The 17,091-nt window shown below is 39.1% G+C and overlaps 1 protein-coding gene across 5 annotated transcripts in view; it reads left to right on the top strand.

Annotated features, from left to right (window-relative positions):
* Positions 1-17,091, top strand: part of MICU2 (mitochondrial calcium uptake 2) — a 71,245-nt gene that overhangs the window by 52,311 nt on the left and 1,843 nt on the right. Inside the window, exons 9-14 of one of the 5 annotated variants that reach the window (XR_014492377.1) lie at positions 8,894-9,065; positions 9,262-9,370; positions 11,311-11,468; positions 12,821-12,933; positions 14,332-14,455; positions 15,296-16,337. Coding sequence is in view for 2 of the 5 variants with exons in the window: in XM_083361538.1 (XP_083217664.1) it covers positions 8,894-9,065; positions 9,262-9,370; positions 11,311-11,468; positions 12,821-12,925 (544 nt within the window). In the remaining 3 variants the exon portion in view is untranslated. Of the gene's footprint in view, positions 1-8,893; positions 9,066-9,261; positions 9,371-11,310; positions 11,469-12,820; positions 12,934-14,331; positions 16,338-17,091 lie in introns of those variants that run through there. The other 4 variants (XR_014492375.1, XR_014492376.1, XM_083361538.1 and 1 more) reach the window with 4 other exon arrangements.

Here is a 17,091-nt window from a genome sequence, read left to right as displayed (position 1 = left end):
AAAAATAACGCCTATCAGTTTGGGAATATTTTGAACAATGTCAGACCAAATGAAAGCCAGTCCAGTTTTATCCCAGATTTGCTTACACTATTCTATGCAAGTGAGGATTCTTTTTGTCTAATCACTGTCAAGATTGATTCGCCTTTTCACCTACATTTTCTCCCTCAGTCATATCTTGACAATGAGATGGAATGCAAAGGGGGGGGGGTAGAGGAGGAGTGTTATCTAGGCAACCGAGGCTTGTGAGAGCCAAAGTCACTAATGCAGGTGCTCAGTGGGGAAGTGGACTGTTTCCATAACAAGAAGAAATGTTACTATTGGACAATGTGAACACCCGGTGGGTGGGGACAAAGGAGCCTGTTGTTTAACTAAGCAAGCCTCTGAGTGGGAAAATCAGACCTGGTTTCGCTTCTTTTGTGCCAATGTAGATTTTCAGTAAAGTATTATACTCTTGATAAAATCAAGTCCTGAGAGTTTCTTTTTCTGGAAATGCCAGCTGGATAGTTGACATTCACTGCATTATTATTTATTTATTTATTTATTTTATTTTATTGGATTTGTATACCGCCCTATTCCCGTAGGACTCAGGGCGGTTTACAGGGCAGTTAAAACCATGAATACAAAAAATTAAAAACAATTAAAACAAATTAAATTCAAGCCCCAAGAGTAAATCTAAAACCCAGTTAAATTAACAACCCCACAGTCTGGACCAAACAGATCGAAGAGCCAAGTTTTCAGGTCCCGGCGAAATGAGCGAAGGTCGGGGGCAGTCCTAGGTTCTGTGGGTAATTGGTTCCATAGGGCAGGCGCACCCACAAAGAACGCCCTTCCCCTGGGAATAACCCACCGGCATTCATTAACCGGCGGTACCCTGAGAAGGCCCTCCCTGTGGGGGCGCACAGGACGATGGGAAGATGATGCCGGCAGCAGGTGTTCCCTTAGATAGTCCGGACCCAAGCCATTTAGGGCTTTATAGGTCATTAGCAACACCTTATTAATCAGCATATTGTTGCCTATATTATACCAATACATGAAATACATCAATAATGCTCACCATTTAAATAGTTTGGCCAAAGCATTGTACTAAATAGGATACATGGGCAGGTGTATCTTTCCAAAGAACATTTGAGAGGATTTGTCCATTTAGCTCAGTACTGGCCCTTTTCACTTTAAGATTCCTCTTATGTGTGTCCAATGGTATCTTTGGGCTATTGGAACCTCTGTATAGTGGCTCCTTTCTGCATTGTAAATGTAAATGTTGGAAAGCCAAGACATTGGAAAGAAAAGAAGAGATTTGTTTGAAATGGTGCAGGGTTTCCTGGTTGAGCAGGAAGTTGGAGTAGAAGGCCTCCAAGGTCCTTTTCAACTCTGTTATTTTGTTGTTGTTAAGCCTAAATCACTTAGATGGAATTCATAATACAACTGCTTCTTTCACAATTAACACTGATGCTGGTGTCGGAAGCAGCCCCATTCACAACTCAAATACAATATTCATCTGGTTAATCCTGAATTCAGAAATGGATCGTGTTATTTTTACTCAGTATGATCAGTCCTCTTTTAAACATGCATAGCATTTCTTCCATTCATCTCACAAAAAGAAATCTTGTGTTTTTCATGTCAAGTTTCATGTCTGTTCCCTCATGTTTTTATTTTGTTATATTTTTGCTTAGAAGTAGCAAGCCTAAGAATCTGGAACAGTGAAAAACTTGCAATACAGTTGGTCATAATCAAGTTATTTTCCCAGTTTCTTTCTAGTGGACGTACATAGCTATCTAGAATGCATTTACTCTCAGCTAAAACCTAAGTAGATGTTTCTGGAGATGGATGAGAAATTTATTTAATTCGTGTTCCAGTACAAATTTATCCAATTAACATTTTCCAAATCAAAATTTAGTTATTCTCCAGGATTTGTATATTTCTGAATGTTGTGCTACAATTTTGAACGAAGTGCAAAACTGGATAAATGGGCACAAAAAGATGTATATTGTTGAAAGTAGCGAAATGCATTTTACATGGGAATTTAATTGCAGAATAATAATATTAGAAAAATATGCATGCAAATCATGTAAACACTGTATCTAATTTTGATTTAAAAGTAATGTATTGAATGGTGGAGGGATGGTGTTAAGATAGGAAAAAAAGGAGAAATTCTGATTTAGCCATGCCTAATGCCACAAAAACTTGCACTTCCATGTATTTAGGATATGCTTCGGTTCTGCAAGAAAATAAGTTTTTGATATGCTTAAATTCTAAATGTGTTCATTTCCTTTGTTCCTTTTTCTCTTTCAGTGAGGTCTTAAATTGTGTTAAGTCCAGAGTGCACTAGTAAAAGGTTGTTTGCATTTAATGTGTGAAATGGAATGTCTCAGGTAATTAGATAAAATCCTGCATTGATCTAATGAGGCATAACACTGATAATTCTGTGTACCTACTACATTCAACAAATGTAGGTTAAAGACCTCTGCCTACCACACAGATAGAAGCTTGTAATCAAAATTGGACTCCCACATTTTGCTCTTAGAGCTGTTAGGATAAGAATAGGGTTTTATATAGGTAATTTTTCAACAGAGGCATTTCTTTTTCATGCACTTGGTATGTGTCTCCTTATCACTGACCACATATATCCACAATCCATCTGCCTTGTGACATGACAGTATAGTTTGTTTTAATGAATAGAAAGGTGAATGAAAGGATCAGTGTCTATTTTTCTTTAAAGCTCTGTGGAGATATCACTTTTCACATTATTTTATTTGTAAGTAACTCAAGCACATCATTTCTGGGGTCTGTTGTTCAGGAAAAAATGTGATTTCTATCTCATAGTTTTTCAAATTTCTACCTCACATGGAAGGCTATTGTTGGCTTTTTGATCAAAGTGCCATGATGTTTTTACAACAGATGACTGATGAGCTGTACAGACATAGATCATTGTCAAAGGCAGAGGGGAAAATGATGGCAAATGCTTTTATCATTTTCCAAGTTCATGTTAAAAAGGCTTTCCATTGATCAGCAGAGTAGCCAGAGAAAGCAGGAGTGATTACATTTGATTAGGCTGCTTTAAAACCTGTCACGGAAGCTTAGATATTGTTAACTATGTAATTTACATTCCTTAAAATGATGTTGATGGGGGAGGGGGGAAGATTCATTCATAAGGCTTAATGGTGCTTATGTATGCTTAAGAGATTTTGTTTTTTCAAAATACTGACATGAAATGTAGGCTTTATTATTTAGTCTTTCACTTTTCCTGTTGATTTGTTGTTCTTTGCAACACATAATTTAAAGTTAGCATGCAGAAGTGACTTTAAATCATGCTACACAGCAAGTCTTCTGTATAGCAGATCATTACATGGGTTGTGACTTCTACTTCATGGTGCACCTGATTAGTTTTATTTATTCTCTACCATTAAGAAGGCAATTTGCCTCGTATGCATGTTATGTATTTCATGCTGGCAATAAAGCTTTTAAACTAGCATTGTTGTTTTTTTCAAGCATTGCAAAATTGGAAGGGAAATTGAGAAGGGCTAGGAAACAGGAAACAGGAAAGTTTCATGTGGGTTCAAATTCAGCATGGTAATTAATAAATGGTAATTCAGGATACAGATCCAAAACCAGCTACATAAGTGGAAAAAAGGAATGGCAGAATTTTGTGTAGTCCAGGGATAATTTTAAAAAAATGCTTCATACACAGGTTGTGATGCGCATGTGGCTTGGTTGGGCTTATTGAAATTGGCAGAACAATGCTATAAATAGTTTTGATTCTTTAAGGCAGCGTTTCCCAACCTTAGGAACTTGAAGATGCGTGGACTTCAACTCCCAGAATTCCCCAGCCAGCATAGCTGGCTGGGGAATTCTGGGAGTTGAAGTCCACGCATCTTCAAGTTCCTAAGGTTGGGAAACGCTGCTTTAAGGGACTGAACAGTTACTGTTTATTTCTTGATGCATTGCCCCAGGAAATTTAGCTTTCTCCTTTTTTATATATTACATTTTTGCTTTAACATTATATTTTGTTGTGACTTGCAGAGCTGTGATGCAGTATCCGTATTTCTGTAGAATCTATTGTTTTAACAATGGCTATTATACACCCTTTATCAGTGGTGGGATTCAAATATGTGAACAACTGGTTCTCTGTGTGGATGCCACTTCTGGAAGTCCATTCTGGGCCTGGGCAACAAAATATTAGCTACCAGTTCCGCCAAAGTGGTGCAAACTGGCTGAATCCCACCACTGCCCTTTTATACAGGGATAGGACATGACAGAATATATTCTGTTAGTTGTGTTCCCTTCCCAGTCATGCTCCTTTTCACTTCCCTGAACATAGTGGAGTTGTGAGTATTCAAAATGTATACACATGCAAATACTGTCAAAGAGAATCCTTAAAGAGTCCTCTTATCCATCTGCAATGGACCAGACACATACTTTGTGATTCAAACACTGCTCTTATCTAGTGCGTGATGTCATGCAGGAAATACAAACATCTCATAAAACTGACACTGGATAACATACAGAGGAATAAAACCAACAAACTATAATCTATAGAAACCAATATAATAATCCATATAGATCATCCTGGTCTTTAATACCTCACAAAAGACCAGGGGAATCAGGACCTATATTGGGGAGAGGGGGCACTGTTCCATAGCTAAGCACCACAATAGATGATATTTGAGGAATCTACAACATGCCAAACCTCCCAATTCTTGCTTGAAAACCAGAAATTGCCAAGGCAGATATTGCCTATGCCATAAAGGTTTTATAAGTAATAATCAGTGACTTGAATTGTACCTTTAGAGAGTCAATACAGCTTGTGAAGCAGAGGTGTCACAAGGCCGTTTCATGAAGTGCCCAATGCAGTCCACACTGCTGCATTTTGAATCAGCTGCAGCTTCCAAATGCTATTCAGGGATAGCCCTATGTAGACCTTGTTATGATAATCCACTTTAGTAAGTAACTAAAGCATGAATTACCATACGTTGGATCCCCTGGTCCAGGTGTAATTGGTCCATAAGGTGAACCTGTACAAAACCCTAATTATAGGTGTCTCCTGCTTTTTGAATGTGTCCAGAAGAATCCCCGAGTTATGCACCAGCCGTGGGGCATGCAACCCCATTTAGAGATAAAGATGGAAGGTCACTGAAGTCAGAAAACCTGCAATCACTTAGTCTTACCAGGGTTGAGCTGAAGCCTTAAATATGGTGCACATTTCACCATTTTGGCACCATTGTGGTTAAAAATAGATACCAATGCCTCTGCAACGTTCAGCCTCCTTTATCCTTTTGTCTTTGTTTTGCTTTCACATCAAGAACTCCACAGGGTGCCTAAGTTAGTTTCTGTCCCCAAATTGCTAATGAAACCTGATTGAAATGAATCTAGAAAATTGGTTTTCTCAGGAGACTAGTGGATAAAGATGCAGTCACTCTTGTTTTGTTCTCCATTTGAAGAGAGCCAAAGGTATATAGAAACTGTCCACCTATCCTAGAACAACCTAATCAGACTGCTCCTACAGTTGGCTTACCTTGCAAGAAGCAACAGGAATGCTTTGTTCTCTTCAGGGAGCATCTGGAATTTGTCAAATGTTCATTTGGTTGTTTTTTGTTTTTGTTTTTTTAAAAGAGGGGGGGAGAAGAATGGCTACTAGCAACTGTAGGATGTGTCTAAAATGCCATGCGAAAAATAAAAGGAACTGAGATGGCTGAGCTCTATAAAAAAAGCAACTGCAAAGAACAGTGTTACAGATGAAGAAAAAGGTAGACATCAAGTAGGAATTGGTTGGGTGGCAGCACAAAATATTTTGGAAAGGCCTATAATTCGAGATGGAAGAACATCTGATTATAGCTTAAGTAGTAGTGCTTAATATTGTAGAGTTCTTGGTGCTCTTTGAGCTTAGTTGTTTGAAGATGTTGCCCAACATCATGACAGCAGCAAGAGAACACCAAGAACTCCAGAGGAGAATCCTGAGCTGCATACAGTGTTTAAAAGTTTGTGAACACTTTTATTTACAATATTTCTGCATAAATTTGAGCTAAATTGTGATATGTTCTCCATGCATATCTAGATATCTAGATAAAGACAACCTAATTAAAAAACCAAGTAAATATTAAGTAAACATTATTTAAACCAAGTAAACCAAGTAAATATTATTTTAAAAAAGGTCAAGTTCATGGTGTAACTTGTGAACATAATATGCAAATGCAGTCTAGGTCTTCAATCAAACAGTTGTACAGACATTTATATGATTCCAAGTTTGTGAATGACCCCGTTTCCTGGCTACATTGACATCTATTATGAAAATTTCTCTTGGCTGCCATATATATTTTCGTTCTCCATCCTGTCCTGTTCTTTTTTATTTGAGTCATTCGTTTAAGATAGTGGCTATAGAAATTGAATAAATAAACAAACAAATTCCCACCCTGCAAGTATTCTATGTACTTCATAAATTGATTAAAAAAGGGACAAAACAGATTTAGGCCTTAACAAATAAGAAACTGGAAGAAATCAAAATTGATATTCATGCCCATCTCTCTCTTTATAAATACAGATATGATTTTTCTGAGGAGTCCTTGGTGCTCTCTGCTTGCTTGTTTTCTTGAAGACCTTTCATTACCCTAAGTAGGTAGCATCATCAATGCTAGTAAGGAGTGCTGTTTGCTGTCATTTCATATTCTGGTGTCTTGCCTGTCTGGGTGGTGGGGGCGGTCTTAGCAATTCTTTGTTTGAGCTGTTCTTGATTAGGGTATTGCTTACTTGATTGTTAGTCTGAAGTTGACCTTGGAGTTAATCTATGCTGATCTGAGTGCTGGTGGAGAGGTGCTAGAGCAGGGGTCTTCAAACTTTGGATTTTTATAACTTGTGGACTTCAACTCCCAGAATTTTTCAGCCAGCGAATTCTGGGAGTTGAAGTCCACAAGTCTTTAAACGGCCAAGTTTGAAGACCCCTGTGCTAGAGTCTTTTTCTCTTTTAGGGTGGTTGATTGTCTCTTTTGCATAGTCTATAGATGTTGTTAATGTCTATGTGTCTATTGATGGCTGATTTATCAGAATGCCAGGCTTCTAGAAATTCCCTAGCATTTTTGGATTTGGCCTGGTGTAGCATTGTCACATTTTTCCCAATTGAAACTATTTTGATTTTTCTCTCATGGCCATTCTATAACCAAGTTTTGATTTATATTTCATTGATGATGATGATACATTTGTTAACAAAATTTTGTATAAAAGTGACATTAGCTTGTTTGAACAAGAGTATTTTATAGCAGATAATTTCTCATTTCTGTTATTTATATGTCTTAGAAGTTTTATTAGTCTCTTTTTAAACAGATTTTGATTAAAGTATATGTGCACATTATCTACTTTCATGTTTTAGTCTGCTTTCTCATTCAGGCAAATTTAAAGAAATAGCAGATATCAACATTTTTTCAGCCTAGTTACTCATGAACATAGATGAATTAAGAGGGCACTCTAGTGGTAGACTTGCTCAAGCACAAGATTTCACAGTGTTTTTATTATTCATGGCATTTATTAATTTCTCCCAGCTAAGTGGATTTAAGATTGCAATCTTTAAAAAGCTAGTGATTTCTTTCACTCAACTTGTGTTAGTCAACAGCTTATAGAACTCTGCCTTCTTGGCATAATTTCTGTTGTTCTGCAACATGGAACTAATGAAAGGTATTGCTGTTAGGAGGTGGAAGCTAACGGTCTGTATGTTGTATTCTCCTACAACAATGACTCCAAGAGGATACTCCTTATTTACACAGTGCCATCAGTTGATATGAGTAAAATATTATTTGGCTAAAACTGCAAGTGTGAAAATAATTATCTTGACAAAAGGTTAAGTCTGCTGGAACAGACCAAGGCCATCTTAATCTGACATTTAGTTTTGGGGAGCCAAATGCTTCTGGGGTGCTTTCAAGCAGGAAGTGCAGACTTTGCCTTCTCATACTGTTTCTCTCCTCAGCTGACACATTGCTCCCATCCCAGAGGTAACACTGATTCCCAAGCCTTTGATAAACCTGTCCTCCATGAATTTATCTAATCCTCCTTTAAAGCCATCCACATTAGTAATCATCACCATGTCTTATGGTAATTAACTCTACAACTCTATTTTTCACAACTCTGTTTTGTGAAAAATACTTTTTGTCAGTTCCTAATTTCTTTTTGTTCAGCTTTATTGGATGATCCCAGATCATACTGTTTTGAGAGAATGAAAAAAGTCTCCTTTCTCTTTGGCATATATGATTTTATATTTAATACTTTAGTCATGTCTGCTTAAGTCACTATTTATTTATTTATTTATTTATTTATTTATTTATTTATTTATTATTTATGGGACTTATATGCCGCCCTATCTCCCGAAGGACTCAGGGCAGCTAACAACAATAAAAACAACAATACAAAAGTTAAAAGAAATTAAATAAACAGCCCCCAAATAAATTAACTAAACAATTAAAAATTAAAACATTTTAAAAACCCGTCGTCAATTCAGGTCAGCCTGATGAAAAAGGAAAGTTTTGAGGTCGCGGCGAAAGGCCCGGAGATCCGGGGCCATCCAGAGCTCAAGGGGGAGTTGGTTCCCCAGGGCTGGCGCTCCCACAGAGAAGGCCCTCCCCCTGGGGGTCGCTAGCCGACATTGTCTAGCTGACGGTACCCTGAGGAGGCCCTCTCTGTGTGAGCGCACTGGGCGATGGGAAGTCGTCCCTGGCAGCAGATGGTCCTGCAAATATCCCGGGCCTAAGCCATGCAGGGCTTTAAAGGTAAGTACCAGCACCTTAAATCTTTTACCATAGTAAAGAGCTCCAGACGTTTTAGCTTTTTCTCATACAGATGTCTCTCAAGCCCCTGATCTTTTTGGTTGCCCCTTTCTGCACTTAATTAAGCTGTGTTATTATTGGTTTGTTTATTTTAGATTTATGCAGGATTTACAAGCAGAGGTACAAGAAATGGAATTCAATCAGTTTTCCAAAGGTCTAACCTTCATGAGAAAGGAAGATTTTGTAGAGTGGTTACTGTATTTCACTGACGAAGAAAATAATGAAATGTATTGGCAAAATGTGAAAGAGAGAATTCAAGCAGGAGAGGTTGGTATAACTTACCTTATCTTGAATTAACCATCTATAATATAACTGAAGAGCTTTCTAAACTACAACAATATAATGCAATACGATATAATCAAGTTATTTTATATGTAATTATATAGTAATTTGACAAATCCCTTATGAATACCCTTGGATTTTGCTGTCTTGACTAAACATCTCACACGTTTTGGTATTCCAGAGTATCAGTATGGATGAATTTAAGACTTTCTGCCAATTTACAAATCGTTTAGAAGATTTTTCAATTGCCCTTAAAATGTTTACTGTAGCCAGCCGTCCTGTTAAACGGGGTAAGAAGTGCATCATTTCATCACTCTTCATGAAATCAAAATGAAAAGATAATGTCCATGGATTCTGAAAATGTCCCCATTATGTCAATTTTGCTTTATAAAGTTATTTTGAACTTAATGCATTATATGTTAGTCCCTCACTATGTATTATGACAGCTACGAGATGACAAATCACCATCTCTTACCACACAGAAAAGGAATTGTTTCTAAATGGAAAAACAAATGATTCCCAGTCAATATTGCTATCTGATTTTTAACTGGAATCTCAGTAGTGGCAACATCACCTTGGCTTTGTCTAGGGCAGGGGTAGGCAACCTCAGCTCTTTTATGACTCATGGACTTCAACTCCGAGAATAGCTGACTCAGGAATTCTGGGAGTTGAAGTCCATGAGTCATAAAAGAGCTGAGGTTGCCTACCCCTGGTCTAGGGTCAGAAGCTAAACAACAAACATCAGGTCTGGTGAGATCCTGGAAAGAAGAAGAAAACAATGCCAAAACCTTTCTACATGGCTGCCAAGAAAAATATATGGATGTGTCTATGAAGTCACCAAGAGTCTTGGAGGGTTTTAAAAAAATTATTGGAAGATGCCTCCTTTCATTTTTTTTTAAGATGAACTGTGGTAAAATGTATTCAAAAGTTTCTTTAACAAATACAGTACCCTGTGCTTTGCTGCCATGCTAGAATAATAATAGAACTGGGGTGTGAAGATCAGTTTCAGTCCAAATCATCCATTCAATTTAGACAGTCAGTCCAGTTGAGCAATTTGAGTTGATTCCGAAAATTTAGTCAATGGATGTTTTCTCAATTAATTAGGGAAAAATAGCTCTTGAGCACGAACAAAGCTCTTCCAAACTTTTGATCCGATTTGGAAAACAGAATAAATAACATTACCTTTAAAACAAAACTTGCAATCAAAGCTTTCCAAAAAAATCTATTTAGAATCTTCGTTTTGACCCCTCCTAAAAAAAAGGAACCAAAAAAGAACTTTTAAGAGCCCTTACAAAGATCCACACTTTTTAACTGTATAAAACAAATATTTACAGTGTGCCTAGTTGTATATGGGTTTTCTCTACCGAAAACTAAGTATATTTCTTCTTTTGTTTTTAAAAACTCTTTGAAAAAGAAGCGAAAAACTGGAATGCGTATAGGAAGCATAGTATGTGAAATAGCATTTATAAACCTTACTACAAAGCTGAACCTTTAACAAGTAAACATGGGATCAATTTTCTGCTGCCATTTATGTAAATAAGAAATTATAAGACAATAGAATCCAAAAATGAACAACATCTTTGGCTTGCTTAATAGGGCTCTCTTTTCCCTCATCTGTTGTTGATCCATTGCTAGTACAAAACTGTTATATCCTTTTAAAAATGCGTAAAACCCCCATTTGATATGGATTGATTTTTTAAAATTACATTGCATTTTGGTTAAATGTTATCTTTCCCGCCCCCCCCCAAACTTCTATATATTTTCATAAAGCTCGGTTGTAATGAGTGTCTTTCTATTGCAGTTAGTGTAGGGCCATACAAGACAAAGGCAAGGCAAAGCAAACTCAAGAAAAATTTAATTATAGATTAAGTTCATAAATCTTTTAGAGTACATATACTCAAGAAAAAAACTGTTCCTTCAGAAATATAAAAAGAATTATAATATTCCAGGTAAATTTTATTTTTATTGTTTTGTTTACTGGGCAAATTTCTGTGCTCAAAAAGCAGATTCAGATAAAAAGCTAGCTTTTTTCCATAAAGAAACTGGTTCCACTTCTGTAAAAGCAGAAGTAATATTTCTTCACAGCTGTTTAAGCATGGCCATGGGCACAGGTTTTCTGATCACACTATTAATTTGGTGAGTGTAAAGTTCTCAGCTTCCTTTATTCTTTAGATTTATAAATTTAGTTATTATTTTTAATAGAAACATGAAATATCTTTGCTTGTGTTAGCGGAGTTCAAGAGAGCTGTGAAAGTGGCTACAGGACAGGAGCTCTCAGATAACGTTTTGGACACCATCTTCAAGATCTTTGATTTAGATGGAGATAATTGCCTCAGCCATGCAGAGTTCCTTGGAGTTCTCAAAAACAGGATGCATCGTGGATTAAGGGTAATAGTTCTCTCAAATGTTCAGTAGAAATGTCTAATCGTTTTAATAAAGTAAGGAAACAACACAGAGAGCTTATATGATCTAATAGAATTTTTTAATTTATCAACTTTATAAATATGCATTTATAAAGTAAAGGTTTATCATATTAAAACAAGCAGTTTATAATAGGGGTTAGCTGGTATACAAATTTAATGCAGCTGAATCTATCATCTCTCTTTGAACAACCTAGTCTGGACATCCATACAATATGCTGTGTTGAGGTTCTGCCACAATCTCTTGTACTAGTGCTATGTGTGTGGATGGATGAACAGATAGACAGGCAGAGATATATATAGAACATAGAATAATAGAGTTGGAAGAGACTTTGGGGGTTTTCTAGTCCAACTTCCTGCTCAAACAGGAGTTCCTATACCATTTCAGACAAATGGTTATCCAGTTTCTTTTTGAAGGCCTCCAGATTATGTAGATATATAAATATTTCCTTGGGATCACTGGCAGCCACCCTCAAGTCAAAGGATACTTCATTCATGCTACTGATCCCAAAGCTTCTAATGGTGGTAATGAGTATAAAATAAAAGAAACTAGATAACTGTGTACTCAAAGCATTTTTAAATGATGGCTTATGCCAAATGCATGCCCTACAAAAAGGAAAAAAGGGACAGGGAAGGAAGACAAAAATAAACAAATAGGACGCTGAGCTTGTCGATCAGAAGGTCGGCAGTTTGGCGGGTCGAATCCCGAGTGCCGCGTAGCAGAGTGAGCGCCTGTTACTCGTCCCAGCTTCTGCCAACCTAGCAGTTCGAAAGCACGTAAAAAATGCAAGTAGAAAAATAGGGACCACTACGGTGGGAAGGTAACAGCGTTCCGTGCGTCTTTGGCGTCTAGTCATGCCGGCCACATGACCACGGAGACGTCCTCAGACAAGCGCTGGCTCTTCGGCTTTGAAACGGAGATGAGCACCGGCCCCTAGAGTCGGAATCGACTAGCACGCATGTGCGGGGGAACCTTTACCTTTACCTTTACAAAATAATTCAATGGCTAAATGGAATAACCAAGCAAGAGGTAGTGCCAGTTTGCCCAACAAAGGTGAATTTGCTGTCCAGCAGTTTCCAATGACAAAAAATACTTGTGGTTGTGACAGGTTCATTTATAGATGATTAACCAGGCCAAAGTAATGTGTCCTGTGATCAGGCAAATATGTTTGGACCAGTAGGAATGGTTGACAGATCGCTTTAATCATTTTATGATAAAACAGGGCAGACGGATGGATCTGACTAGCTGACTTTACTGGATGTAGCCAACCTTAAAAATTATAAGATATATAGACTGGTAACTGCTACTTATTTAAACAGGTGCCTCAGCAACAAGGAGTCCAAGGTTACTGGAAATGTGTGAAACGAGAAACCATTAAAGGAGCAAAAGAAGTTTGGAAGCAAACCGGGAAGAGTCCTTTTTAAGTGTATTTGTAAGATCATTTGCAACTCAGCTTTCTGATTTTGCTTTGTTTGTCATCTATTTGTTTACAGATTGGCTACACGAGGTGCAATCGTTTAATACAGTGAAATATCGGACACTTCCATTATTGGATTTTGATAGGGGTGGGCGTGAAAAATAAAATGTATTTTGCATTTTGGAATCATTAAGGGGGGCTGCAGTTTGGTAGAACTAAACTCCCCCCCAAAGCACTTTTGGTTGTTCTGCATTTTAACTGAAACAAAATTGGGAGGGGCCTTCTGACCTTGCCCCTCTTTCCCTCCTAAGCCACATGGACCATCTGTTGCTCTTCCCAACCCTTCCTCTTCCCTGCCCTTAACTGCTGATGTCCTTGACTTCAGGAACGACAGAGCCACCAGTGCAAAGCATTAGCAAAACTTACCTTCCTTTCCTTACTTCACCTTTGCCACCACCATTTCCATCATGCCTGGCTTCAAATGCAGCCTATGCAATTGATCCATCCACCCTCCTAACTCTTCCTTTCCCTACCTTCTTTCCCTGAAACCTCTTCGGACTTTTCCTGCCCTCTCTCTTGTCTCTCCCCAAAGCATTTGTCTCTTAAAGATGCTAGATTTGATCCTGAGGCAGACTACCTGAAACGAGTTCTTCCATGCGTAGAACACTTTGCACATCCCTCTAGCAACCGAATTCTGCATTAAGTTTATTTTAGATTGTACTCATTTTTTTCACAAATGGATACTGTTCTCCAGCTGACCTGGAATTTAGTACAGACAGTCATCGACTTACGGCCAAAATTGAGCCCAAAGTTTCCATGGCTAAGCAAGACAGTTGTTAAGTGAATTGTGCCCGTTTTACAACTTTTTTTGCCACCGTTGTTAAATGAATCGCTGCAGTTGTTAAGTGAAACATGTGATTCTTAAATGAATCTGGTTTCCCCATTGACTTCATTTGTTGGAAGCCAGCTAGGAAGATTACAAATGGTGATCACATGCCAGTTGCCAAGTGCCCAAATTTTGATCATGGGGATGCTACAATGGTCATAAGTGTGAAAACAGGTTGTAAGTCAATTTTTTCAGTGCCGTTGTAACTCTGAATACTTACTAAACAAATAGTTGTAAGTCAGGAAATATATTTTAAAGGCGTGTTTTATAGCACGCATGGTAAGATCCCCATGTTTAAGAATTAAAGGGAAGAAAAGTATGAAAAATACAATAATAGAATGCAATGGAATGGAATTTTAAAAGTTTTTGAGCTTTAAATATCCAATATAAATTCTAGGTAAGATATTAGTCAGCAAAAGGTATTCTTGGAGCACAGTACCTTATAGGCATTTGAAAACATTTTTGCATTTGGAGACATGTTTTTATTACGTTCTTCATATATTCTGTACTTTGTTCTGTTTGCACAGGAGTTTGCATCTTTCACTGTAAGCTGGAAATACCAAAACGTTTACATAAGCTGGAAGATTGTAAATTGCACAAGTGTACAGAGATTAGAAGCCAAACACAATGAAGTCATTAAAGAAAATGAATGTTAGTATATATAGGTATTGTATATTGATTTGCTTACTGTCAAGTACCATCAGATTCATTGTTTAAATTCCTGACAGCTCTCTATAATAATTGCTTGACTTGAGATATGAATGAATATTAATAGCATATTATACTTCCAGTGTAGTATATTAGTTAAAGGCTGGACTAGGAACAAGGAAACCCTCATTCAGTTTTAAAGTTTACTGGGCAACTTTGGGCCAATCACTTTTACCCAAGCCAGCCATTTTCATAGGAAAGTTGTAGTGTTGTTAAAATAACGGAAGATTTATCACTTTGACCTCCCAGAGCAAAGAGAGGAACATACATGTTGAAGTGACTGTTTTTCACTCCAGTAATTTTCCTGAGGCTGGTCATGAAAAATTCATTTTTAAAAGCATGCATCTACATTAGTTATGTTTTCTGCCTGACCGCCACCGAATAAAGTTTAGTTTTCAAACATGCTGCCTTTAGAGATTAATCTGTTTTAAATGAGCAAGGATTGCTACTACAGTAACCACCCCAGATATTGTAGTCTTAATTATTTTACCCAAACATTTCTCCATGTAATAGATTGCATAATAGATTCTCCCCACAAATACTATACTATACTAATACTATACTGTGATTACTACGATTAAAAACATAGCAAGAAATTGTACTAAAGTGCATGGCTAAATGTCGATGGAGATTCTCAATCATCCGGTCCATAGTTTGGGACAACCATCACCTGGATGATTGAGAATCTCCATAGACATACTAGATATTGTTCAGCAGAAATACTTAGATCTATAGCCAATTGGTTCTGTAACATCAAATCATTCTTCTATATTTGGATCTTAGGAACTCCACTGGGGTAATTCAAACAATGGTCTTTATTCAAACAGTTAAATATTTTGGTTATGGGAACCTTGAAGAGTAAACAGTTCAGTAATTTCAATGCATTAAAGTTAAATCCTAAGATCATTGTTCGTGGCGGTGAATGTCTTAAATCATTCTAAAGGAATTGGAAAATATTAAAGTGGACTGGCAGCTGAAATGGATGCAAAACACATTCTTGGACTCTACTGTGTTTCCCTGAAAGTAAGACCCGGTCTTATTTTCTTTTGGGCTCTGAAGTAAGCACTAGGATTTACTTTCTGGGGGGCTTTTTGCCAGTATCAGTAGGCCGCGAGTGTGGGATGGGGCTTGTGCAGGGGGTAGAGAAGCAACGCGGTGAAAGCGTGGTGGAGGACCAGGTACAATATTGGGGTGGGTGGGGCATGTGTGCCCTTCCCCTGCCAGGCCAGCCCCTGCAGCCTCTGGGTGGGTGGCCGTGCTGGGCAGCGGCGGAAAGGGCACCAAGGTGGCAGGTGGAGCGCTGGAGGCTCGGGGAGAGAGGGTGGTAAAGCGGGTGGGCATCCTTCCATCAGCACCCATGCCTTTCCTTACCTGACTCCCAGCCGTTTCTTCTTCATGATCTGCTGCCTCCGTGTGCAGGGAAACAAAAGGAAGTTTGTGGGGGGAGGGGAAAGGTTAATCAATTCCAACTTCTCACAAAAAAAAAGTGCGCGAAGTTGGAATTGATTGACCTGTTTTCTCCCACACACACAAACTTTGTTTCCCTGCAAGGGGCGGCAGCGGATCGTGAAGGAAAAACAGCATGGGGCTGGGAGTCAGAAAGAAAGGCATGGGTACTGACAGCAGGACACCTGCTCCACCAACCTCCATCCCCGAGCCTCTGGCACTCCACCTGCCACCTCGGCCTCCTTCCCACCGCCGTCCAGCATGGCTGCCCTCAGGATGCAGGGACTGGCCTGACACGGGAAGGACATGAACGCCCCACATCCCTGCTTCACCACCTTCCCTCCCCAACCCTCCAGTGCTCCACCTGCCACCTTGGCATCCTTCCTGCTGCAGCGCAGCACAGCCACCCCGGGGCTGCACTCGGAGTCTCCAGGCGCTGCAAGGATCCGTGCATGCCCTTTTTGTGCCACTGTTTTTGGCGTGCTTTGGGAGATGGTCTATCCCATTCACGGCGTGGCTGCCATTGAATTGTTGCACCACCTCTCAGGAAGGCAGCGTCACCTGCCAATGCAGCGGCAGGGAAGACGGAAGGCATTCCCGCTCACCAGATCAGCCTGGTGGGGGTGGAGTGGGAAACCGAGCAGCACAAAAAGCAGTGTTCGGAGCCTCCAGGAGCTGCAGGGATCCGTATGTGCCCTTTGCAGTCCTCCTGCAACATACAGCCTCTCCCTGTAAGCAATCCGGCTCACCCAGGGTCAGGTTGGCTGTCGTGGGAGGCTCATCCCACATGTGCGGCGGAGCTGGTGGACGGGGACAGGCCACAGCTCCCACAACGGCCAACCTGACTGCTGGCAAGCTGGATTGCTTTAGCTGCGAGTTGCCTGGGCTAAAGTTTTCTGAAGTTGATGGGAACTGCGGCCCGCCACAGCTGAACAATTTAGCCAAGCCACTAAATTGAACTCACAGTGGTAGCACCAGCAGCAGGAAAGGCAAGGGGAGGCACGCAATCCAGCCTGACAAAAAAACTACGATGGGATGGAGTGGGCGGGGTTAAGTAGGGCTTACTTTTTGGGATAGGGCTTATATTAGCCTGAAACACCCCCCCCCCAAAATAAGCTAGGTCTTATTTTATG

The sequence above is a fragment of the Vipera ursinii genome, assembly GCF_947247035.1.
Source record: "Vipera ursinii genome assembly, chromosome: 4".
Lineage (NCBI taxonomy): Eukaryota > Metazoa > Chordata > Lepidosauria > Squamata > Viperidae > Vipera > Vipera ursinii.
Note: the sequence above shows the minus strand (reverse complement) of the source record. Positions and strands in the feature narration are given on the sequence as shown.